General features: G+C 44.1%; 1 protein-coding gene and 2 long non-coding RNA genes across 4 annotated transcripts in view; 2 read left to right on the forward strand and 1 right to left on the reverse strand.

Moving 5' to 3' along the window:
• The first annotated feature begins 1,451 nt into the window (after positions 1–1,451).
• LOC111762203 (transport and Golgi organization protein 1 homolog) lies at positions 1,452–19,991 on the forward strand. Its single transcript, XM_058286180.2, has 19 exons — positions 1,452–1,887; positions 5,416–5,457; positions 7,151–7,282; positions 9,044–9,065; positions 10,551–10,639; positions 10,897–10,974; positions 11,065–11,175; positions 11,846–11,917; positions 12,083–12,187; positions 13,281–13,356; positions 14,496–14,551; positions 14,640–14,730; positions 14,897–15,035; positions 16,550–16,651; positions 17,327–17,387; positions 17,498–17,533; positions 17,611–17,678; positions 18,111–18,205; positions 19,861–19,991. The coding sequence occupies exons 1-19, from the start codon at positions 1,822–1,824 to the stop codon at positions 19,989–19,991; spliced, it is 1,572 nt and encodes a 523-aa protein (XP_058142163.1). The 5' UTR covers positions 1,452–1,821.
• A 77-nt stretch (positions 19,992–20,068) lies between these two features.
• Positions 20,069–24,528, forward strand: LOC131275486 (uncharacterized). The gene is made up of 3 exons (XR_009182951.1): positions 20,069–20,142; positions 22,707–22,866; positions 24,350–24,528. It is a non-coding gene; the product is annotated as an uncharacterized lncRNA (long non-coding RNA).
• LOC105744673 (uncharacterized) overlaps positions 22,136–26,364 on the reverse strand; it is a 50,376-nt gene continuing 46,147 nt past the window's right edge. For both annotated transcript variants that reach the window (XR_009182946.2, XR_009182945.2), the window contains one exon: positions 22,136–22,410. This is a non-coding gene — a long non-coding RNA (uncharacterized lncRNA). The remainder of the gene's footprint in view (positions 22,411–26,364) is intronic.

Genomic DNA, 26,364 nt, shown 5'->3' on the forward strand with positions numbered 1-26,364 from the left:
TTATGGTTTCTTTATATTTACAGTGAGGTAAATATAATATATATTTACAGTGAGGTAAACTGGATACGGTTTTGCATATCCAGTAGCGATAGAAAGTTTCCTGCTTACATTAAATTTACTTAACTGTAAGAAGTGTTGAGACTTTTAACAATAAGGTTTAAGCTGCTGTGGACTTGACTGAGTCTGGGAAACAAGGCGTGCAATCTCACAGGTAAACACCCCAGGGTGCTGGGCTCAGGACAGGGCCCAAGAAGAATAGGTGGTAGTGGGATCTCTCCCAGGCACTGGGGCCCCTGGGACCCTATCTACCTGCTTCACCTGGACCACGTATCACCCTGGTGCTACCAAGCAATCTGGGTATTGTCCAGTAACCCCCCCAGGAGAAAAACTGATGAACTTAGTTAAAGTGCAAAAGTTCCTTGTAGATCTGAGAGAGAACAAGCATGAGTCAGCTTGGATATTTGAACCATTTGTACTCATAACTTAGCCCACATTAACAGGTGGTAGGGTGACATGGTTAAATGACATGTCCACAGCTATTCATCCTTTTTGGATATGGGGAAGGATTTCAAGATCATAAAATCTTTCCAACCCAAAATGCAATTTCCAGGCCAGAAAGAGATGTATTTTAATGCCATGTTTTCATTATTATTTTCATTGTACTCAACTATATTCTCTTTTCTATTGTAATTTCTTCTGCTCATTTTATTAGGAAGGGTAATTCTCAGGGAGCAGATGTAGCTCAGTGGATGAGCACTGCTTCCCATGGATGAGGCCCCAGATTCAATCCCTGGTGCCTCCTAAGAAAGAAAAACAATAATTCTCCATTTCCAAACATAGGGGGATCTCTAGTTAGGATTTTCTCAATTTCTAGCACAGTTACAATTATAATCAGAACACATGCTCTGATTTCATTTCTATGTTGAAATATATTGAAAGTTGCTTTTATTGCCAGAATCGGGTTAAATTTTGTAAATGTACCATGTGTGCTTGAAATTAATGTATCTTTTACAGTTGTTAAGCATAGTGGTCTCTATTATGTCTCTAATGTTTAAATGGCTTCTTATACAAATCTGATCTTTCCTCATTTCTTGCCTGCTTCTATCAAGGGCTGGGGGAAGGGTGTGACAACACCCAGCTCCGCTTGTCTTTTTGTTTCCCCTTACACTTCTGCAATCTGAGGGCATCCCTGGGATTTCAGGAAAGAAGGGAGGGTCCTAGAAGGGGGTAAAGGGGTGGGGGTGGGCGAGCTGGATTGGAAAGGGCTAGAACTCAGTAGTGACGGTTCCACAGAAGACCTGTCGGTTGGTGGGGATGGCTCGTGAGGGGGATCCGTTAGGGGGAGGGGCGTTCTAGGTGTGAGGTCGCGCGGGGTCCACTGTGATGGCCAGGAGCGAAGGCAGGGATTGGTCGAGGAAGGGTCTAAAGCGTCCAGGTTGCCAAGGCAGCGATCAAACCCGAGTAGGCACCGAGGAAGACAGAGCCTCGTCCTCCTGCTCCCACTGCTCTGCGAGTCCACTGCCCCGCGCCCGTGGCCCCGCGTCCTGCTGTCCTGCTGGTTCACCGACCCCGCAACCTACTGACCTGTCTCTGAACCGTCCTCCCGTCTCCCCAGCGCAGTCGGCTCCCCTCCTCCCCCCTCCCCTCCCTTCTCCCCATCCCCTCCCTCACCTCTCCCCGCCCCCATCCCTCCCCCTCTTAGGTACCCAATCGGCCCCTCCCTCCCAGCTCACACCCCCACCCGCGTCCTCGGCCCCGCCTCCATCCTCACCCCCAGTTCCCGCGCCGCCTGCTCCCGGCACCCCCTTAGGAGACCTGGACATGAAGGCGTCGCGGCTGCTTTTCTGGCTCCTCCTGCTGGGGTGTGCCGATCCCCGAGCCTCGAGTGTGAGTACACGCTGCCTGCACCGCGCTGTCCTCCTTTTCCCTGGGGCGTTTCTTGCTGGGGTTTAAACAACAGCTTTTGCTTAGGGTCTGTGAGGGGCCACCGCCCTCTCTGAGGACCCAGGACCTCAGGGTTTTCTTTCTTTTTTGTTTGCCAAAAAATTTTAGGAGGTACTGGGGACTGAACCCGGGACCTCGTCCGTGTGAAGCAGGTGCTCAACCATTGAGCTGCACTCGCTCCACTTGCAAACCATTTCTAAGCAACTTGGTAAATGGGTAAATTGTTCGTAGGCCGCAGCGGGTTCTTAGCCAGCCTGCCTGGACTGTGGCAGCCGCTGTCCACGGGGAACTCTGGGGCCTGCCGGCTCTGCTTGTCCCCTACACGGAAAAGACTGAAATGGTGAAAACCTGAAAATAGTAACTATCTTCAAAAAGTAAAGAACTGTAGACATATGAGAGCTATCGAATGCAGGGCTTTAAAGGGGGGAATTGTAAGATATGGGAATTACCTCAATGCTGTTGTTTTATTAAAAAGCAAGGGCCTTTTCGTTAATAGGCACATGGGCGTCGCTGTTGCTAAGCAGCGTCCCACGCAAGGCGCTGCACTCTTGTTGTCCAGCCCACGCACACTTCACTTTCCCTGTATTTATTCATATTTACGAAAGCTTGGCAGCCGTGCGAGTGATGATACATACGCATGGGTGTTATTACTACTCTGTTAAAAAAGCAAAACGCCAGCTGCAGTCTGTGCATTCCAGCTTCCTCCTTGGCTTGAGCACTTGGGGGCATCCCTTTCCTTCTGCTCCTGGAGTTCGCCCCCCTCCACAGAAGCCCTGAGAAGCCCGTGAGCCCTGAAACCCATGCCGCCTCCTGCCGGCATCTACTGAGTGGATCCCCTGGGAGGGACGCGGCCAGGAGGCAGAGGCGTTGCTGCCCTTTCCTTTGTTAGGGGTGTCTTGGTGGACTCCTGCTTCACCCAGAACAGATAAGGTCCATGATGTCCTTATGATTGTCCCAGCACAGGATGGTCTAATGTGAACACTTTCACTCTCATATGAAAACAAAAACAAAAACAAAAAACAAGTCCCCCAAAAAGAGACGGAGAGAGAGAGAGACTCAAGACACCCAGTAGCAATCAGTAGGTTTGTTTGATCTACAGGTGCCGGGTTTGCAGAGAGGGCTCTGGGAAGGTCCACTGGGCAGGGATACCCCTCGCGTGGAGGCAAAATCACCCCAGCTGAATCCCGCCATGCCAGGAGGGCCCATTCTCTTTCTTTTGAGTCTACTACAAGGGTTCATTTCTTGATCATCTTTATTCTGGAATTCTCCCCCCACCCCATACCTTGGCTGCATTTGCCATAGAACAGCTAGGTTAGGTTGTCTTCTGCCTCAGCTTTGAGCTTTTGTGGAGGAATTAACCCTTACTGTCTTGCATAGCCCACCTCCACCCTTGCTCACGGCCATGTCCTCCCTTACCATCCTAGGGATGGTACTAAGGTGAAATCTTATCATCCCCCTTTTGCAAAGCAGGGTCTTAGGACCAGCCAGAGGGAAACTTTGCACCCAGAGTAGGTTTCAGGGGAGCTTTGCTTGCCTTTCTCATGAGGCAGTTCTGTTCGTTGCCCTGCCTTGCAGCAGTTTGTTTACATGGCTTTGCCTCCCCGGGAAAGTCACATCTATGTAAGGGAAGAGGCTGTGCCTGGCCCATCCACCTCTTTCCAGAGAATACCTACAGGGCAGTGACAGTCATTTCCCTGCATTCTGACAATCACTAAGGCAGAATTTGCTTTGTAGAGGCAATATTCTACTTGCTTTGAAAATCAAAGGATGGTGCAGAAAAGTAAACTCAAGCATCACGTGGGTGGTGGGACATACAGATTGCTTCCTGTGTTGAAGGCAAATGATTCTCTAAATTACTTGTGAGATTATAAGAACCTTGACACCACCCCATATATAACTGGAGAGTTGATATCACCCGTGTCTTAGTGGCAAAGATTAAGTAAAAATAAATATCTTCCTTTCTTCATATATTTCTGATTTCTTTCTCTTTCCTCCTTTCTCTCATTCAGATTTTCCTCAAAAGGGAAAGTGTTCTTTCCCTCAGGGTCCCCTCTCATTGCCAAGCCTTGTACTTTAGGAAATTAAAAATTCTCTCCATTTGGCTTCCCATATGGTGGTTGTTTCTGAGCTTTAGATTTCATCGTGCAGGACTTTTTGATTATTTAAGGTTTCTGACACTGTGGGACCACAGCTTTGAGTGGCCCTTTCTGATCAGGCTAGCCAGTGTTACACTTCTGATACCAGAGTCCAGATGTAACAGGACTGCCCTGACTGGGGAGGCTTTGCCAGTTAGGGACAAGTTGGCCTTTGTTCTTTCCGTGCATTTGCTGCCCACCTTTAACTATGCCCTTAGAGCTATAGCTCCTCCAGAGGGCGGCTGCTTAGAGATAGTGTAAGTTTCCCCAGAGCACATACTTTCCCTCCCTCAGCTGTGAGGGCTGAAGATGAAAGGGCTCTAGAGCTCAGAGGCTATTTTCTAGACAGGTTTGAATGTGCAGGAAAGTGAAACAGTGTGTGGATTAGTATAAATTAGGTTGCAAATATATTTTCTTCTCAAACACTTCTACAATCCAGTTTCTATAAAAATGGTATCTTTGCTTTTTGTGGGTGGTTACCATACATGCCAGATTTTTGCATTCTTTTTGCATCATAATTTTTATGGTAATAATTGGCTTAGGTGCAATACTATGCAATATGAAGGTGAAGTCTTGATAGTGGCTCTGAAATTTTCTTTAGGGAAGCGGACTTGGCCCAGTGGTTAGGGCATCTGTCTACCACATGGGAGGTCCACGGTTCAAACCCCAGGCCTCCTTGACCCATGTGGGGCTGGCCCACATGCAGTGTGATGAGTGCATGGAGTGCTGTGCCATGCAGGGGTGTACCCTGCATAGGGGAGTCCCATGCGCAAGGAGTGCACCATGTAAGGACAGCCACCAGCATGATAGAAGGTGCAGCCTGCCCAGGAGTGGTGCCACACACACACAGAGCTGACACAACAAGATGACACAACAAAAAGAAATACAGATTCTTGTACCACTGACAACAACAGAAGCAGACAAAGAAGAACACACAGCAAATAGGCACAGAGAGCAGATGATGGGGAGGGGAGGGGAGAAATAAATAAAATAAACAAGTCTTTAAAAAAAAAGAAATTTTCTTTAGAACTAGCTACAATTGTCATAGTTTTAATTGATAGGCAAGATTCCTCTACTAGCAAACATATGTACTCCCAAAATCTGACATGCCCTGATTTAGAGAGAAAATGAATGTAGAAAGAATTCTTTAGTGGTTTTTGAAATGTGGGCTTAACAGTATTCTGTTTGAAATTTTATTGGAATAGTAATATTAATATAATATAAAGCAGTTTCCTATCTCTCTGTTATGGCCATACTGTAATCATATATATAGTTCTCTCATTTATATTTTTAATATAGAAATTTGATTGCTATTTTGTTGCATTCATTTATGCAGGTTCAGCATATTTTCAGGAATATGACAAGGAATTTAACTCAGGTAATTCATGAATATACAAAAGAAAACTTATTCTTCCCTTTTAATGTAAGTTTCAATTTTCTGTCAATTGTAAATTGGCTTCTAAATTGATCATTTAAATTGTGAACTATTTACAAAATATTTGCAGTTTTTTTGCCAGGAAATAAAAAGCTAAGTTTGCCTATCAGCTTATTTTTCTAAACCTTGGTTGAGTCATGTGATGCACAATAAACAGCAACTATTTAATGTATATAAGCAGTTGATTTTGACATGTGTATACAACCATGAAACTATCACTATTATCAAGAGAGTAATCATGATCAACAGCCCAGAAGTTTCCTCTTGCTCCTTTATAATCCATCTTCCCATCCCCTGTCTCCACTGCTACCACCTTCCCTCAACCACTGATCTGCAGTTGATAGAATTTATGCAATGGAATCCTATAGGATGTATATTTTTTATTTGGATGCTTTAAGGCAATGTAATCATTTTGAGATTGATGAATTCTGTTTTGTGTATTAATAGTTTGTTCATTTTCATTGCCAAAGAGAATTCTTTGTATGGATATACTACAATTTGTTTATCTTTTACCTTGGAAAGACAGCTGTGACTGGTTTTAACCATCTGGTCATGGCCATTAAAGCACAAGGAAGCACCTCTGTGAGATATACTTGTCTTTTGCAACTCAGTGCTGAATTGGATGAGGAAAAAAATCCAAATGGGATGGTGTCTAACAGAGTTCAAACACCTAGGCCTTTAATAATTATTTGGATTCTCATTCAAAAGAGCCATCACTGATTTGTGCTCTTTTGGTTTTGCTAATTCCACCTAATAGCATATGAAAAATTTCAATGAGATAGCAATATTAAGTCATTAGCATTCAACTAAACTTGATTTATCACATCTATCCATTCATCCATCCACCTACCAATCCTCCAGCCATCCCTCTATCCACCTGTCCCTACTCTCATTGTAGGTTAATTACTTTGTTGTAGAATTTCAAATAAATAGATGCTTATCAATGTGTACTCTGTGGATCTACTGCTCAGTACAACATTGCTGGGATTCATTCATGCTCTTGCCTGCATCAGTAATTCATTCTTTCCCCTTGCGAACTCTGTGTTCTATTGAATGAATATGCCTGTTTGTCAAAAGCTGTCTTCAAGAAAGCATTTAGAATTAGTGATATCAAGTTGTTTTTTAAAGCATATTGTTAAATTCTGAGTTATCTATCTAGATCACTCATCAGGAGCACTGCCAACTTTTCTTCCTTCACATCAGAGTGCCATAGAATTAAAATCAAGAATCTTAGAGAATTCTCACATTATTCATGTCATCTTCATTATCACCACTTACATTTTATTTAAACCCTAAAAGTTGACTTTCTGAGTAAATGTATCTATTGTTTTTTATAAAATGAATTGCCTCATGATGATCAAAATTAACTCATCCAAGAGAAAAGTGTGAATCAAAGGGACTTCAGCCCAGCTTTAGACACAGGAATGGGTAGGGTCCATGGTGACCAGGAAATTGTTTTCTACTTAAGGACACACACACGCAATATCCAGCAACACTGCCGGCCATGGGCAACACAGGGTGCCAACTCCCAGGCGTTCTTAGAGCCCAGTTTAGGGTTTCTGTGGTTGATGGTTTGTCACTGCTATATGACAGATTTCCTTGAAGTTCCTCCTTATTTCCAATATTTATATTCCAGCTGATTGAATACCTGCCTGAGGATTTTTATCCTGGTCCTGATTTTTATGAAATACCTTGGAAACCTCTCATCATTATTGTTTATTTGGGAATTGCTCCATTTGCCATTTTAATCTGCAGCTATGTGCTTGCCGTGAGTATATTAAAGTGCCTTCTAGGCGTGTTGGTCTCTTAAATAAGCAGGAAATTCTGTCTTCTTTTGGTTTTTTCAATTTTGCTTTTAGATGACTGACATGAATGCGTGTTTGAAATGGATGCTAACCTTGTACAATCCAATCTTTGAAATAAGGACTCAGTGGGCAAGACAACTGTATACTCTTGATGGAACCCTTAATTTATAAATCCCTTTTATCATAAAGTAGTACTACTATTAAGCATTTTCTGAGCCCTTCATATAGTGCTGGTGGAATTGTAGGTTCACCTGAAAAGCAATTTATTTTTTTTTTTTTTTTTTTTTAAAGATTTATTTATTTATTTAATTCCCCCCCTCCCCTGGTTGTCTGTTCTTGGTGTCTATTTGCTGCTTCTTGTTTCTTTGTCCGCTTCTGTTGTTGTCAGAGGCACGGGAAGTGTGGGCGGTGCCATTCCTGGGCAGGCTGCTCTTTCTTTTCACGCTGGGCGGCTCTCCTTACTGGGTGCACTCCTTGCGCGTGGGGCTCCCCCACACGGGGGTCACCCTTGCGTGGCAGGGCACTCCTTGCGCGCATCAGCCCTGCGCATGGCCAGCTCCACACGGGTCAAGGAGGTCCGGGGTTTGAACCGCGGACCTCCCATATGGTAGACGGACGCCCTAACCACTGGGCCAAAGTCCGTTTCCCACCTGAAAAGCAATTTAATAATGTGTCTGAAGCCTTTAAAATGTTCATATCATTTTTATTCATTATAAATCTACATATGAGACTCTACCCCAATGAAATAACCAAACATGCTTTCAGTGATCTTGGAGGAATATATTTGATCAGATGGTATTTATTACAATGAAAATGTGGCAACAGTACAGAAGAGCTAAATCACTGTACATCCTTATAGTGCTGCAGTGTTAGGCAGCTTATAAAATCCATATGTTCCAAAGGTATTTCAGGACATGGACAGCATTCTTGATCAAAGGTCAAGTGGAAAAAAAGCAGAAACCAGGGATTTCTGTAGAGTTTAGTTAGAACACATGTGCTTTCACACACACGGGGCTCTCATTTCTGGTTATGCTTGTGCATTTTCTCTGCTCCTCAAGCACTCCTTTTCTGATTTGTTGACCTCTGTGTTTAAGTGTTCTGATAAAAACACAGGACCTTCTTTGCTGTCATTGTAAATCAATTCAGCAAATAGTCAACTCTGAAAAAGATGTTTTAGATTCTGTATGGTGAATAAAAGAAGCATATTTTAGTTTAAAGATTTTACTTTTTCATTTGTTTTTTGGGGGACATTTTAGTCAACCCTGATTCTGGATTTCAATGTGTATTGGATTTGAAAACAATTATTTGCAAATAAATTTTTAAAATGTGTGCTATTTCCAAGAGGGATGTTTTTGATGTGGGAAACTGGGAGGGGGAGGGAGAGGGCATATGGGAATCCCTTATGTTTTTTATGTAATCTAAACCTTCTTTAAAAATAAAAAATTAATTTAAAAAAGTTAGGTAGATTGTGTTCTTTTAAATAGAATGTTAACCCATCAAGATAAGGCATTTACCCAGTACTCCTTACTAGGAATGATTTATGAATTATCACCATATAAACAGGATATTCTGTTTTTCAAATTTTAAATTCAGTGAATACACATTGAACTAAGTAAATATTGTTTTAATTTCATTGAATTATGATTTCATTTATCAGAAACTAAAGAATTGTTTTAAGAATATGTTTTGACATAAAATTTAATTTCTCCCCCCCACTCTTCTAGGTTAAACATCGACTATATCAAGGTACGGTTTTAGACTTATACTGTCTTTGTAATATATTTTAAATACTAGTGTTGACATGGGTTCTAATACAGCCAGAAGGATGTATGGTGACTTCTGATGCCTTGTTGGCTTCTTACCTCTCAAAATCTTACTATTCCTGGGCTGTCAGCCTGGATGCCAGAGAGGATGGAGGTGCCACCAATGGAGAGAGGTGATGAGGAGGAAAAGGTTTCGGAAGCTGTTGATGAGAAGAGTCTGGAGCCTGCAGGGAGGTGTTTCGCAAGACCTGGCTGTGGGAGCAAAGTGAGATGAGCAAGATACTGACTGTGCCTGTCAAGAGGTTAAAGCTCAGAGGTCTCCAGATCTTGCTAGGCAGAGATGTGTCATCACAGGGGTTCAAACCATTTGCTGTGGGGTTTGGGAAGGGCCATTGATTCCAGGGGAGAATGAACAGAGTGGAGTGAGGTAAAATGGAGATGATGAAATCTGCATGTGCTTTGTCGGTGGTGAGGCTTGAGTGGAGCTCTCTGTAGGGCAGGACAGCTGCACGGCCTATCACAGCCCCTCACATGCTCCTGTTTATTACAGGGCTGACAGTATTTGGGTGGTGAGAAGTGTGGCCTCAGGGCACCAGAGCTCTCAGTTTGGGCAAATAGAAGAAAAGTGCTCCCTGGGGTCAGATGAGAGAACTAAGTGCCAATTGGAGGAGTCTGGTGCCCTGGACCCTATTCGAGGTGCACATAAATGGTTCATACCCAGAAGGTAGATGTTTGTTGTTTACCTGTATGGTGGGAGACAACATTCTCATCGTGGCAGTGAAAAATCTTGTGACTTATAGATATTGGAAGTTGTCCAAGGTCCTCCATAGATCACATGGTTAAGTCAAGTTTCAACCAGGTGCATCTGATTCCCAAGCCAATGCTCTCCAGGCCACCCCACACTGATAGTCATGACATGGGTTCTATTGGGTTGCAGGACAACCCATGAGGCTTCTGACTAGATACAGCAGGTGATGTTTCAGAAGGAAATCTCAGGAATGAGTGTGGCGTTTTTGTGAGAGGAGTCATGAGGTTTTCCTCTGTAAGGCCACTGCAGTGACATACTTATTTGTCTTGATAATTAGAGGACAGACATGTAAGTGGACAGTATGCTCAATTTCTCTCTCTCTCTCTCTCTTCTCTGGCAATGGTATACCTATTTGAAGAGCTCCCATTTTTTAAGAAGGGTGCTTTAGTGAAGGGAGAGGTATTACTCTAAGATAATTTACTGTTTTGCAATCTCTGAAAAAATTAAATAGGAATCTCATTGAGATAAGATTCTTTACATATTTTAAAATAAACTTACATATCATTCACTAAAAATTACTTTTTTTTTTGGCATGACATTAATGCTAAGAAGTTTTCACTCATAGTGCCAGATAATGTGTTTTATCTGTTAATGCGTTGTGTAATTCAATTTTATAGGATTTTCCTAATAATTTCAGAGATTATTTTTATCTCTTTTTAGCCAATGTACAGCAAGTGATGTTGACAATCAAGAGTTGTATGGAGGAAAACAGTAAAATTCTAGAAAAAATATCCAGTAGGGAAAAAAAGGTAAAATTACCTTTTCATTTTCTTTTCTTATGGCTTCTCCTTGAATTCTCCCACCTTCTTGTCATTCAGGTTTTTTCTTCTTGCATGTTCCAGTTCTACTTCATCATGTTCTATAAACTGCAAATGCAAAGCAGCATCATGAGTACAGAGTAATGCTTTCTTTATGTCTGTGAGGAGTCACCCACTTTGAGACATATTTAGCAAATCCTATCATTAATAGTTTTGAATTCTGACTCTTTTATTGCATATCTGTACAGGTCAGTGAATTGACGGAATGGATTAAAGAAAGGAGGACAAACAATGATAGTCTGTCTAACAGAATAAATATACTTGAGGTAAAAAATCCCTTTTTTCTGCATTAGGTTCTAAAAGCAGAAGTAAAAGGAGTGACTAATTATTACTGATCTTGATGTGCTGTCTTCAAGGTTAACCTCAAAACCCTAGAAGAGAAAAATGAAACACTGACTGACATCCTTGGGCAGACACAATCATCCCTACAGGAAGAGAGGCTTAAGAATGCCAACTATCAGGACTTGGTAAGAGTTTTAGGACTCAGTGTTACTATCAGTTGGCTTTTGAGTCTCTGTACCTGGGATGAAAAGAGCCCCCTACTTTCCCGTGCTGTCACCTAAGGTGAGAGGAGTCTGCAAGCTGACCCTTCCTCTGAACATTGAACTGGAATATTCCCAAGTCTTTTGGTATTTTAGGACTTAAGAAGTATAGATTTTCACAACCATGGGTAATTTTCTCATCATTTGGCATGCTGTCCCTGAAAAGTAGAAGAACTGAGGGCCTGAGAGAGATGACCCAGAATTTCATGCCAATTTGAGGGTTCTCATGCTTCTTAATGTAGAACAGAGGCTTTTCAAAGTGATGGTTTGTTTTTTTGCCATGAAGAAAAAGCTTTCATTAGAGCTGTTTGACTTGAAAGATTCCCCACTCTCTTTCTGTTCACCTTGTCATCTACTAGATTCTCCCACCCTCTCTTCGGAAGGTTGTAGAGGTCACCAATTATTTATGCCTTCCAGGATTTTCTTCATTTCTCATTTCTGTGCTTAGTTTTCTCCTAGGGTTTAAACTGGATCAACTGATTTTACTTGAGCTATAGGGGTAGCTCAAGAGATATGTCTTATGATGTTCTTTTGAGCATATGGCCTGTTGTTTCTTTTGAAATCCTAATATGTTTTGTTTCTATCCTACATGCAGATTTCAGAAAATGAAAAACTTATAGCCAGCTTGAAAGACTCTATTTCAAAGACAGCTGCAGATATAGCTGAGGTATGGTTGCCTGCGCTTCCTTCAGGATTCACTGAGTACCTTAGCTTTGTTCAGGAACAAATATTTCATGTCTTAGACAATCCAAGTTATGTGATGTCTTGTGGGAATTGGGTAAATCATTTTGTTCTTGGGAATTAATTCCTTAATGGGAATATTTTGCTTTAGGTCAAAAATGCCCTTCTTGAAGCTGGCATTACTCTGGTGAAAGCTAAGACAGAAGAGGACAAAGCAAGGAAGGAAAATGCTGATCTGAAGACCCAAGAGGAGAAGGTAAAGAAAAGTCACTTCTAGAGACTGGGCAATGAGACAACCCAAAACCCTACCTTCTTGACTGTCCTTTCTCAAATCTGCTTGAAAGTCAGGGCAGGAGAGTGCAGGGTTCTCTTCTTATTGGCAAAGGTTGAAATGTGTCCCCAGGGCCATGGTGTGTGTGCACATTCCTTGTCTCTGCATACTTTTTTATGACCATCAGGAGGTTCATGCTTTGTCCTACTACACACCAACCAGATTCTCACCCAAGACACCCAGGGAGTGATGGCAGCTGATTCGACTTGAGCAGGTCTTTGATGATCCTCACCGGGGCAATTACTGCCCCACTGACCAGGGGAGGTTCCATCCTGTGGTTCCAAACCTGGGAGACACTGAGCCAGGCCCTTCCGTCCACACTGGAAGTGAGACGTGTGAATTGCCTGCTTGTGGACTGTTTTTATATGGTGTGAAAGTGCTTTCTGCAAGATATTCTCAACTCTCACTGGATCAACTTCCTTGACAGCTATTTTTGGGACTCCAAACACCCAATTCTGGCCTGACTCCAGCATTAAAGTTTCGACACTTTGCCTCCTACTTTTAATCAAGGCCACGGTTAGAGTTAGAAAGACTAATCAATGAGGGGAACTGGCATCCTCCTTCCCTACCTCAGTCCTGTGGCCCCAAATCCTGACTTATCTAGTGCTTTTATTTTAGGTACTGGGCATGGGGATTAAACCTGGGATCTCACACGTGGGCAGCTGGTGCTCAACCAGTGAGCCACATCGGCTTCCCTGAGGTGTATTTTCTGAGAGCTTGTTTGTGTTTTTAGGTGGCGCTGGGACCGCCCATGTGGGAAGCAGGTGCTCAGTGGCTTGAGCCCACAGCTGCTCCCTCTAATGCATTCCTTTTTGTTTTCAGTACAGCAAGAATTTGAATGCCAGATAAGAGAGCAGTCTGATTTCAGGAACAAATCAAAGACTTAGAAAACACAGAAAGAGTTTGAAGAAGCTTTGTGTGAAACATAATAATATTGTCATAAGTTCTCCACATTAATAAAGGTGGAAATTTGCTTAACTAAAATTGAGAGGCTTTTTCTGACTTTTTCTTTTCCCAGGCTTTGACTGACTGCACTGCTCAGCTGAACTGTGTCTCTGACTGTATGTCTGAGGACATGAGTGGAGAACTGGCAGGTAAGATCAACCTCAGCGGGGCCAGACCACTTTCCCCTTATTTAAGTTCTCAAATGCCCTTTTAGCCACTTGCATCTCCTCTCAAGTACTGGCATGTGGGCTCCCAGCCCTGGACCTGTGTCCATGAGTGTGTGTATGTCTGGCCAGGAGGGTGCTGGGCATGGCAGAGCAGGGGCACACAAAAAACCCTCACTTGTCATTTCCCTGAATTGTACACTTGAAGTCGGTGGACTGTATTGCATGGGGAGGATATCCTAATTACAGTATTACTTTAAGGAAAACGCTGAGATACCACTTCACACCCAGTAGGATGCCTATGATTTAAATGACAGACAATGACAAGTGTGGCCAGGATGGGGAGAAATTCTGATCCTGTACATCAAAGTTGGAAATGTACAATAGTGCAGCCCCTTGGAAAAAACAGTATCACAGTCACTCAAAAAGTGAAACAGCTTTACCTGATGACCCAGAAGTTTCACTTCTAGTTTATATTCAAGACCTACAGAAATGTAAGTCCATGCCTAAACGTGCCCTCAAATATTCGGAGCTCCATTATTTATAGGAGCCAAAAAATGGAAACAAACTAAATGACCATGATCAATAGATAGAATATGGCATATCAGAACAATGGAATGTTATTTAGCAATAAAAAATGAAGTACAGATACATGCTACAACATGGATAAACTTTGAAAACTGTTTTTCAAGCTAGACAACACACATATGATTCTGTTTATATGGAATGTCCAGAATAAGCAAATCCATAGAGAAGGAAATGAGATGAGTGGTTGCCAGGGATTAGGAGTCCGAGGTTTGGGTAAGTGGGGAGTGACTATTAATAGGTACAGGTTTTCCTTTGGGACTGATGGAAATGTTCTGGAATTGGATAGTGGTAAGGATTGCACAAATTTTTATTTTATGAATAGACTAGAATCCACTGAAAGGTTACTTTAAAAGGGTAAATTTGGTGTATATTACCTAAATATAAAAAGTCAATTACTCTTAATTCTGCTACTAATTGTGGTTTTCTCTGAATGTTTGAACCTAATGAAGTGTTTACTTCCTTGTAAAACTCTAGGATCAAGGTAAAGTTAGCAAGCAAAGGATTACAAAGCAACTTAACTCTTCTGTTTTTTTTAGGTGACATCAACCCAAGAACGAAAATTGAAATGCACCAGATGATAGATGTCTCCAGGGTATAAATCTTTTCATAGTTTCCTATGTGCTGCCTGGGAGCTCTTATTATTCCTCACTTTTAACTGTATTTCTGTTTGGAATTTGCAGGAAAATACTTCCGTATCAGCAGCTGAGGATGCTCTGAAACCTTTTAAATTTCAGCTGAGTGACTTGATGCCCGCTGTCTGTAAACTGCAGGGTAAGTTGCTTGTTGGAAAGAAATCTCCCCATTTGAGGAAATGGTTTTGCCCTAGACAGGTAAAGAGTGGCTTCTTGCTGTGGCAGTGTACTTCCTGCTGCCCATCAGCCCAAGCTCTCAGGCCTACATGCTCACACAGATTGGACAAAGGTGTTCTACTTTACAGAATACAAAAAGAAATTGGAAGATGATTGTTCTTTACTGAGGGCTGCAAACGCTGCAAAAGAAGAGGAATGTAAAAGCCTAAAGCTGAAAATAGAGATTTTTGATGAAATCTTGGAGAAGCAAAGGATGGCCGCCGAAGAGTAAGATGTTCCTTGTCATGGTTAGGATAATGCTGTGGGAATGAACGTGTGCGCCCAAGCAGATACCTGTAATATTCTAGAATAGTTCCCAGCATATGTTTGTCACTTTCAGTCACTACAGAGTTAGCTCTGTTCTTACTGCCTTGATTTCCACAATCTGTATTTTTCTTTGCATTCAAAATGGTTGTCAGAGATTCTTGCCTGTGTTTTATCTGGGAGGGCAGAAGGGGTACTGTTACCTCCAGTTACTGCTGCTCAGCTACTTCTGTCTTTTTCATGATCCTTTTCCTTTGTTCTCCAGCACTTCCTTGATCCTTGCTTTCTCTTTGACCAAGTTACTGGAGTCAGATCTTCTCTTCCACTTGTTCTAGTAGCTCTTGCAAATCTTGAGTATTTTGTAGGGCATGTGTTTCAGTAGAATAAAATCTTTGATGTCTTTAAGGAATCTTAACTATCAAAAGTGTCATTTGTTTTGGGTACAAAATAAGGCTAATATTCCAACCAAATGCTGTAGAGTGGTTTGGTGAGGGGTATCCTCTTGGAGAGTTAGACTTGAGTAATCCATTACTCTTCATAAATGTGCCTCTCCAATTTAGAATTAGGTTACTTTGAAAAATACACAAAACCAAAACAAAATTTAAAAAACTAAAAAACACTTGCAGTGCATTTTGTGTTCTTCCTCTATAAAAATAATTTCTCTGAAAACGGACTTTCTGTGTCGATTTTCATTTGTGACTGCACTTGTACTTTATTCTCCAAGTATGTGGTACTCTGAGAAGATCTGTTTTGTTTAAGCTAATGCAATTTAGTTATTTTTCATTGTTAGAGCCACTACTCTCTTCTGCCATCAAACCCTGAAACCACACCACTCGCTATTTCCACTATTTCCACTATTTCCTTCATTCTGTGCTCACCAGATCTTCTTTAGAGAAATGTTTCTGATTTCATTTCTTGTTTTTTAAAGAATGAATCTCTCCCTACAGTGGCCCTATGGTTCCATAAATATCTATTGTTTTCTTCCTGACAGGGATTCAGCAATTCCAACATCCGTTCAGGCCCCTGTTTGTTGCCCTAGTCTCCCTCCAAAGCCCCCTCCCTAGCTCTGGCCCGTATCCCCTTTCCTGCCCCAGTCTCCTAACTACTCTCCTTAATTCAAGTTTCCTGCCCTTCTGTGCCCATCGCAATATGTTATCTATCCTCGCTGGAGCTACTGAGGTGAATTTTCTAGACTCTGCATCATCCATGTTATTCCAGGCTCAGTCTAGAGAGGACATGCCACTCCCTGCAGGGCCGATGCAGCCCCCTGCACAGGGCAGAGTCCCTCCCTTCCATGGGTCTCTGGTGGCCTCTCCCAGTTCCTTCCCTGCAGTCCCCTCCCAAGCACACCCCCTGCACCCCTCTGTGAAGCTGCCTCAGGTCCCAGAAGCCTCTCTACCTCTGTGTGGACTGTGTTCTCAGCAGCGAACATTTTTCATGAGTGACTGGATGTGGTGTGTATTTCTGTGCCACCTTAGGATGCTCAAACTGAAGGCCCGTGAGCAGGAAGAAAGGCAGGCACAGCTGTCAGAGGTAGAGGGGAAGGCAAACATGGCCACAAAGGAAATCCAGAGCTACAAGTGAGTTCCCCCACCAAACACCATGGGATATGAGAAACCCTGTGGGAAGTTTTTGTTTTAGTCCTCTGGTACACCATTTAGAGAAAAATAGCACAGAACCAGAGATAAATGGTCAGAAGACCTAGAAAATTCACACAAGGAAAAAAAAGCTTACAAATGAAGGAAAGTATGAGGTTTTCAAAACTTTCCCAATCCTTCTTGTTTGTCAGAATGTACAGAACCTTGACTCATGCTAACATTTCTGGGGTGGTGTCAATGATGGAACTCCTCGGGAAAGTAGTTTGGTGTAGGATGAGTCACAGTCCCTAAACATGATTGTGCCATTTGAGAGCTCCAGTTCCTGCAGCCCTGGGCAATGTGCTAAGAACATAAGTAAAGGAAGAATCAAGCTATGATGAAAGATATTCTCAGCAGGAATAATCAGGGAAATCCTGAGACTGGCTAAGAACGTTAAAGCACATCACTCAGAACCTTCCAAGGCTGTAGAGAACAAGTGAGGGACTATGCGGTAATGCCTTTATCCTGTTGTGTCCTTCCAATCATGTGCCATGAGCTTTCACATGTATGGATAATGCCTCCAAGGGGCAGTTTTTAGGGTGATGGGAACAGAGCAGATCCCTTAAATTTGTCACCAATATTGTGCTTTTTTCTAATGTGAGCTCTTGTCACTCACAGGCAAAACATTAAGGCAATGGAAGAGAAGCTGCAGGCAGCAGAGTGCTCATTCAGAGAACAGGTAACAACTGATAGAGCCGGATGCCTGAGATTCTTCAGCACCCCATGCAGATGATTATAATGGCCTTGAGGATCCCTAAACACTTATTCTTTATTTGTTGTCTTTTTCAGATCGCTTGTCATGAGAAGAAAGCTCATGAAAACTGGGTAAGCTGTTTCTTCCTTTCCTTTCTACTGTGTACCATCTACTGCAACTGAAAGTGGATATATTTTTTAATCTACAGATAAAAGTTCTTACTTTGGAGAGAGAATTGGTTGAGCAGACCAGAGAGACTGACTATTTGAAATATAAGTATGTGCTTAAAAAAAATTTTTTTTTTACTTTGAAATAATTTCAAACTTATTTGAATGATTACAGAAAGAATAGCAAATCCATTCATAGAACTCCATTATGCCCTGCCCCAGATACTTAGATCCACCCATTTTAACATTTTCCATATCATTCTTTCTATCCATTTGTCTTTCTCTAATGTCTATCTATCTATCTATCTATCTATCTATCTATCTATCTATCTATCATCTAACTATCTATACATGTTTTAAATATTTGAGACTAGTTCTGTCCACATCATGTTCTTTGAAAAAGTCATACTTAGAAATATGATATTTTGATGTCCACTTTTTTAAGAGTGTTTTCAAGTTTTTAATTCCAAGTTGTTTGGTAGCTACTAAAGTGTGTGATTTTCTCACTTTTATTCAATTCTGTTCTCTTTCTATATTCAAGATTGGAATTCGCCCAAAATAGGAAGCCCCAAGAGGAGGGTGGCATTAAGGCATGGGTGCTGCGAAGGCCTGATATGCACCACCCTCCACCAAGAGGTAGGCAGCACCCTGTGAAGAGTCATCTTTCAGTTTGCCTAAAGCTGCTGGGAGCAGTTTCCTGGAAATGGGTTGGCTTTTACAATGGGAATTTAGTAGCTTAAAAGCTTCCAGTTCTGAGGTTGTGCAAGTGCCCAAATCAAGGCCTCCTTAAGAGCTGTCTTCTCACCAGGTTGCCGCTGTGGGTGCTCAGGCGCATGGCAGGACATAATGGTGGCTCCATTGTCTCTCGGTTCTCCTCCAGACTTATCTTCTCTCCGATGGCAGCTGTGGGTGATCAGGCTCACCACTCCTCTCTCTTTCACCTTCTCAGGGGGCCTCTCTCCAGTCCTCTGGTCTCTTCTGACTCCAGCCTCTGGGACCTTTCCCTCAGCCTCTCAGGATTTCTCTTGTCTCTCCAGCTGTCTTCTCTGTTTCTGCTGCATTTAGTTCTCCATTTATAAAAGATTTACAGAAAGAGGATTAATACCCACTCTGGGTCATGCAACCTAATTAGAGGCCCTTAACAGGAGACATTTAATGAAGACTTCCCATGTACAATCGTGTTACATGCACAGGAATGGATTAGCTCTAACAAGATAGTTATTTTTGGGATCCACCAAAAGCTTCAAACTGTCACAAGCTCTACAATAATTCCTGCTGCAAAGTCCACATAAAATGCTTTTGGCTCTGGTGGGCAGTCCTTGTGCAGCCTGAAAACAATCCCACACCCTTGCCAAAGAGAGTGAGTCACTTCACAGGGTGACCAGATGCTGTCATCTCAGCTCCCCCAGCCACAGTGGTTTCTTGGGTCTACCCCCTGTAAATGGAGGCAGCTCATGTCCCTCATATGTCAGCAAACACCCTCTACCCCATCCTTGGGGTTATTCTTGACTGAAGAGATGTCACCAGAAAGTTTTTGGTTTGGTACCCAGTTCCTCCCTTGTAGTAAACTTCTTTTGAGAAAAATCACACCAAACATCTTAGAACGTGGCATCTATGACTTAACTGGAGAAGCAATTTTCTTGATTTGTCTTAGTGAATATGTAGTCTACTACAACAGCTTCTTTAAGATATCAAACTTATATTTATTACTGTTAGTGATCACATTTTTTTGTTCATTTAAACTTTTTATTGATAATTACAATGCTCTATATACTTCCAGGAAATTTTGCTCCTCTACCCTAATGAATGTAAGCCTCACACTTCATGATTAATACTCCTTAGTTCTTTCTTTTCCTCATTACCGAGATGTAAATGTTGGGGCTTGAAGGGCAGGAGCTGTGCTCTTAATGTGTAGGGTTTGTTGACATTTTTCCCGTCCAAGGCTCTTCTTCTGATTTCTACTCTTGATCTGGACTTTGACTTCCCCTGTGTCTCTTGGGAGACCCCTGGTTTTCATGCTAGTCTGGGCCCTGACCTGTCCACAATTGCTTGACTCACTAAGAAAACACCTGGGCCTGCAGCCAGAGCCCCATCATGTCCTCTTCAAGGGTTAGGGGGTACCCCCTCCTTCCTCAGGATTATCTGGGCATCTGGGTAACTCTGTGCTTCTGGTGAGGGCTCCAAGTGGGTTAAAGAGCTAGAGATGGAGGAAGGTGGTGGAGGGTTTGCTATTCTTCCCCACCCAATGTGCAAATATGAAGAAACCCACAGCAGTTCTCCTGCGTTCCTAGATCCAGGACCTGGTGCAGCTCCCCTGTGGAACAATGGCTCCAGAAGCTCATTCCCTCCTGGGGAGACAGAAGAGGGCAAGGTAAGTGCTGCCTCACTTTCAGTGGTAAGCAGCTACTTCAGGAAACTTTGATAGCTTAGTACAAATCCTCTCTGGCCTCAGGTTGGTGTGGTTACTGATCCCTCTGCTGTCTCATTTCCTTTTCAAATAGCAAACTCCTCTGCCGAGGCCTGAGGGCAGCGCCAGTCCCAGCAGACCACCTTTGGCAGCACCTGGAGAAGCTGTAAGTCCTTAGGGCTGAGGCTGCAGGGTGTGTATGCTGCTCTTTCTGGGAGGAAGAGGAGGAGAAAGACCCTTCTCTCCACTACTTTACTTTTCCTGGTCCATGCTTTAGTTTTCTGGTTGCCAAAGTGAATTGAATACCTGGAATAGACTGACTTCAGCAATGGGAATTCATTGGCTCCTGGTTTTGAGGCTACAAGTCCAAATGAAGGTGTCATCAAGGTGGTGCTTACTTCCCAGAGACATCCTTCGTCTTGGCTTTTCTGTCACATGGCAATGCATGAGACTGCCTCTCCAGACCTCTTAAGTCATCTCTTCCTAGTTCTGTTGACTTCAGCTTCTGGCCACTCCTTTGTGTCTTTCTGTCTGTCTGAATTTCATTCTATTTTATATATAGGACTCCAGTAATAGGATTGAGACCCATCCTCTCTGAGGTGGGCCACCCCTTAACTGAAATAACCATATCCAAAGGTCCTACTTACAATGGGTTCACACCCACAGAGTTGGATTAAGTTTAAGAACGTGTCTTTCCTGGGGGTACTTAGCTCACGACCACCACAGGGCAGTTTTAGATTTGTTATGGAGCTCCTTGACTTGCTGGTGTCCAAAGACAATTCTACATGGAGTTTGCAGCCTACAGAATTGTCTTAGGGACACCACAAAGTTTTGATACAGCAAAAGAAGCCACATCACTTCCAAGAATGGAGGTAGTATCGGGTTTCTAGGGATAACACATGATTTTAATAGATGTAAAAAGGAAACTTACTTGGTTCCTATTGATTGGATGAGGGTTTGCCTTCCTCTACAGGCTGGTTTGGAGCAGATGGGCTTTGTTTTGTATTGGGCCAAATAAAGGGAACTAGGAGCTTGGTTGGCTATCTAGGTTAGTTAGCTTAGTAGGGATTTCCTGTTTCAAAAGATATTAAGAGGAAGCTCAAGGGAATTCAAAGAGGCAGGAGAGCACAAGTCTTTTGGTTCTCAGGGGCCCCAGGGGCCCCAGGGCTTTATTTAATTTTATCACTGGATTACTGAAATGTGCTTTTTTTCATTTTAAGGAGGTCGCAGGAATTGAATCTGGGACCTCATACATGAGAAGGTGGTGCTCAGCCACTGAACCATACGTGCTCCCCCTGAAATGTGTTTTTGTTGTTATTTATACCTTCTCTCATCTTAGATTAGCTGATTACCTGTTTAGAACCTGTGCTGTCATCCTCATTACTGAGAAAACATGAAAAGTCCCCCTTCCCTCTTACATTGTATGCTTCAGGCAATTTTGAGTGCACTTAGACACAGGGAGTCCATTGAAATTCCATAATTTATCATTGCCCCATCTGTGTTTGGAAATGTACTATTGCAGAATCCCTCCACTTACACCCTTGGTAAAAATTATCTGAATTATCACACATTACATAATTGGTAGAAATGTCGAGTAGGAGTGAAATAGTGAGACGTGAAAGGCAGCCATGACCTGGAGGGCGCTTTGCCAGCAAAGGCCTTCTGGCACGTTCACATGGTGGGGGGTTCTCGTGTGGCCTGTGCAGCTGGTAGAGCTGGTCATTCCTCTGAACGTGCCTCACAAGCTTTGTCAGCCTTGAAGTCAAAGTACAGTTAGTTCTGTTATGGGGACTTCCCACCTCACTTTTCCATAGGATGAAATGCATCTGCATCTCATAATGTACTTAACACACAGGATTCCCTGTGACTTTAGATAAATATTATAGCTGAGCAGCTCTAACTTTCATGGGTAATGTTTCTGTCTGAAAACACTGTCCCAGGTCCCCTGCAGGACTCCAGGAATATGACCTCCCCAGAGGGCTCTGTGGCCCTGGGCAGCTGCTCCGGAGAGAGAAGACCCCTCTGCCAGGGGGGCAGGCAGAGGCGGTGAGCAGAGGCCGGCAGACAGACCGGGCGTTGACACAGCTCTGCCTCTGCCTCTCGGAGACCCTCTTCCCTTTCATTTAGAGCAGGATGGTCAGGTTTAACTTTTTTTTTAAAAACAAATCAATTTTATTGATACATATTAATAAAGCATAAACCCAACCAAAGTGTACAGTCAATGTTATTTGGTATAATCACAGAGTTGATCATCTGTCATTTCAATCATTATTAGAGCAAGAGTTCTAGAATCGGAGGGGAGATGGGAGAGGCCTGTGGAAGGATCTGAAGAGTAGCTTCCATTCCTTGCGAAGAGAATGGACCTCTCATCCCCTCTCATTCCTTCTGTTTCCAACATGCAAAGAGTGAGCTTCTGTGGTGTTGCTGAAGGACCCTGGAAATAGACACGTGTCTGCCTGGATTCTGCTTTTTCCTTAGTTTTGAATGACCTCTGCTAATGTTTTGGGACAGGTCCCTCTCTCCCCTGGCACCCAAAAGCCCCTGCCTCTAAGCTGTCCATGGGATGAATGAGGGGGGTCCAGTTTCCCGGCACTGATGCCCTCTGGAAACCTGGCCGAGGGGAAGGTGCCAGGCGCTGACCTGCTTCACTGGGTTTCAGCTTCTGTTGCTATCAGTGTTTCATCTGTCACGTGAGAGTATCTCCAACCTTCACATCCTTCTCCTCTGCAGGTTAATATGGCTGCAAGGGGGCCCCCTCCTTTCCCAGGACCACCCTCCATGTACTACCCCATGGGACGTCCCCCACCACCAGTGTTGAGATGCCAGCCACCTCCTCCATCCTGGGGGCCTCTCGGAGGACCTCCCCCACCAGCATACCCTCCACCATTCGGTAAGAGGATTTGAACAGTATGAATTCTTTACAGCAAAGGTCACAGTTGCTACTTCGGTTTTCCAATGCAAGGGACACCCTGGCTGAGGACATTGTAACCCTCCTCAAGCGGTTAGGACACATGATGGGCTGCATCATCTCCCCACAGGAGCTGTCCCTTGGAGACAAAGAAGAAGGTTGATTATAGACAGCCAGAAATATCAGTTCTGCCACTGTGTTCAGAGCCACAGCCTGTGCCCGGCTCTCTCAGGGCTAAGACACCCCTAACTCTAAGAGCCTAAGATACCCCACAGGAGAGTGGCACTGCCATGGCATGGCACAGAACACGTGATTGCCCATAATGGAAGCACCAGTGGAGGGCCCTGGAGTGCAAAAGAGGGAGATGGGAAGGGCCTCTAAAATAATCAGGAGGATTTTGAAGAGGAGGAAGAGTTAAACTGGCGCGAAAAGGATGTTTTATTTACATTCAAATAGATGAACGTGGAAGGTCATTCCTGTTGGGGCAGCACCTTAAGCCTGCAGTTTGACAGCAAATGTGAGGTCCAGGCAGAGCTGCTAGCAAGGGTGTTGAGATAGCACAAGAGGGAATGACCTTGATCAAAATGTCCTTGTTGCCATAATGTCCTACTCCATAATTTGAAATGTAGATGATATTTTTCCTTTGGAATTATGAAGGTTCTGGATCTGCATGACAGAATCCCAGGTAGGGGGTGGGAAATTTAATTTGGTTGTATCAGGAAATTATGATTGCCTGACTCTCCTACACCCCAATGAAACAAAGTGAAGGCTAGACCTGGTTCACAGGAGCACTGTGTGGGCCTCCAGAATGAGCGAGACTGTCCGTGGGGCATTCACAGCCCCCAGTTGAACCTCCATCACCATGTCCCCTGCAGCGTCTGGGATCCCACCCAACTCACAGTTCACATCCACAAACATACCATGCTGGAGCCTGAGTCTTTGCCTGTGCTCCTGTGCCTCAGCTCCTAATACCAACCCTCCCGGGGGGTCTATTCTGAGCCTCGATTTTGTCATGTTTGAGACAGGGATAACAAGGCCAGTTTTACAGATGAGAAGATAAAGTACATGAAGAGAGCATCTTCCAGAATATCTGGCCCATGTTGGACCTTCACCCTTCTCGTACTTGAAATGAAAACATTTGCACACAGCCTTCATTACATTACATTACTTTACACTAACCTATGGCTAGACAGAGTCTGGGCCCAGAGACTCGCAATCCCCATTTCCTTGAGTCTGTTTTATATTAAAATTCAAACCCTACCAGATAAAAAAAGAGAATGTGCACACAGTGAAATTCTGAGCCTCCATCTGAGATGTGGTCAAGGTTGTTGCATTGCACATAGACCCACAGCTGCAGAACACACTGAAGTATTCATCCAGGGGCTGCAGTCATAGTGCAGAAGACAAAATGTATGAAGGAAAAATGAGATCAGATTGAAATAACCAGGGCCCTTTTGCCTTACAGGACAATTATATTGACCCTTGAAGAGGACCCTCAGCAGTGGTCAGCAGGCTGAGGCCGTTAGAAAGTTAGAAAAGGTGTCAGAGCTGCCTTAAGTTCTGAAAGCTTTCCCTGCCCCATCCTGCTTTCGCCCTCCTTCATCTCCTAGGTGTTTTCCCAATAAACCTCTTGCTATTATTCTACCCCCTGTCCAGTGTCTGCTTCCTGGAGGACTAACAACCACCCCCCAGGCACTGCACCCCCAAGGGGGGTTAACATTTCCTTACTAGGAAAAAAGCCCACAGCAAGGTGATGACACAGAAGCAAGGTTCCCCTCTGGGGCATTACTGGCTGGGAGGGCCCCAGGGATGCTTCCTGAGTGGAGGAAACATCCCTGTCCTGCTCTGGGAGGTGGTGGTGTGAACTCTTTCAGTCAATAGTCACTGAGCCCCACTGCCCGCCAGTTACAGTGTGCCAGATGATAAGACAGACAGGTATTTGACTCTGTGGAGGGCCAATTTCTGTGATGGGGAATGTGTGAGGGGCCAGAAGTGACCAAAAGAAACCAGTGAGGAGACACCGCTGTGGTCCAGGCCCTTGTTAGTGCCCTGCAGCGCTGTGCCAGCTGCCCCCTGTAGCAGCAGTTCAGAGGGGCTCTGACAGAAGCTGAGCTGGAAGCAGAGTTTTCTTGTCAAGTCCCACAAGCTCCCACAATCTGCCTACAGTTTCCTTTTTCAGGGATGGACAGAGCAAAAGTCAGTGGTGGTGACCCCCTCCCATGGGGAGTGAGCTGGGCGGAAAAGTCTGGCTCCCCTCCAAGTACTATGATCCATTGCATTCTGTCCCAGCAGCCCTAGGAACCCACAGGGCCTTCCCTCCTGCCAGTTGTGGGAGGTCCCATTTGCCAGCAACCTGGGTTCCCAGGTGAGACACCAAGGCGTCTAGGCCTGGATATGCATAGGCTGCTCCAGGAGAGGCTGCCAACAGCAGGGGGTCCTCAACTAGGCAGGAGCAGACATCTGGAGCTGCCTCTGCCGTGAGCAGGGCCTTGGCCAAGGGCTGGGATACATGGTGCCCCTCACTTCTGGACTGGGCAGGAGCAGAGGGCCTTAGGGAGTGAGCCAGGGAGAGGCAGAGAGAGACAAAGATGGAGAAGAAAAATCCATGGATATTGAGATGAGGGAGAAAGAAACAAAGAGGTACCAAAGGGGGAAAGAAAAAGGAAGGAAGGGTGAGAGAACACCAGAGAGAGTCAAGGAGAGAGCTGGGAAGAGACAGAGAGAGCCAAAGAGAAGGAATAGCTTGGGACAGAGGAAAGGAGACACGCGCAGCACACACACAAGCAGAGATCCAGAGCTGAACAGAGAGAGAAGTGGTCGCAGAAGAACACACAGCAAATGGACACAGAGAAGACAGATGGGCGTGGGGGGAAGGGGAGATAAATAATTTAAAAAATAAATCTTTAAGAAAAAGAATATGTATTAACTATCTATTACAGTAATTTTAAAAAAAGACAGAGGAAAAGGAGAGGAATGGAGGCAGAGATGAAGAGGTCATGACAATTCAGGAGAAGGATCCAGAGCAAGCAGTAGGGAGAATCAGAAAGAGACAGAAATATAGAGGAACAGCTAGAGTTGTGAGAAACAACGGCAAAGAAATTGGGGGGAAGAGAGAGAGGGAGGTGGGAGAGAAAGAGACAGGGAAGCAGGGAGACAGAGCCAGGCAGAGAGAAGCAGCAATGGGGAGCAAAGGGGGGATGGAGGGAGCAGGTGGGGCATGGGGAGAGGGAGTGAGGGGCCCGGGTGGGGATCTGGGAGGGTCCTGGAGAGTAGGGATGTGGACAAGGCAGGAAGGCCATGGAATCAGGGACTGGGGAGTCCTGGGTGCTGATGGTTCAGGTCCATTTGGCCAAGATCTAGAGGGACCACTGCAGTAAGAAATACAGGTCCCCTTTTTTGGCTGGAGCTGCTGTGTCCATTTGGGGAATCTGTCACTGAAGGGGGGAATTCTGGGAGAGAGGGTGGCCATTGGGCAGCTTT

Source organism: Dasypus novemcinctus, chromosome 23 (assembly GCF_030445035.2).
Source record: "Dasypus novemcinctus isolate mDasNov1 chromosome 23, mDasNov1.1.hap2, whole genome shotgun sequence".
NCBI lineage: Eukaryota > Metazoa > Chordata > Mammalia > Cingulata > Dasypodidae > Dasypus > Dasypus novemcinctus.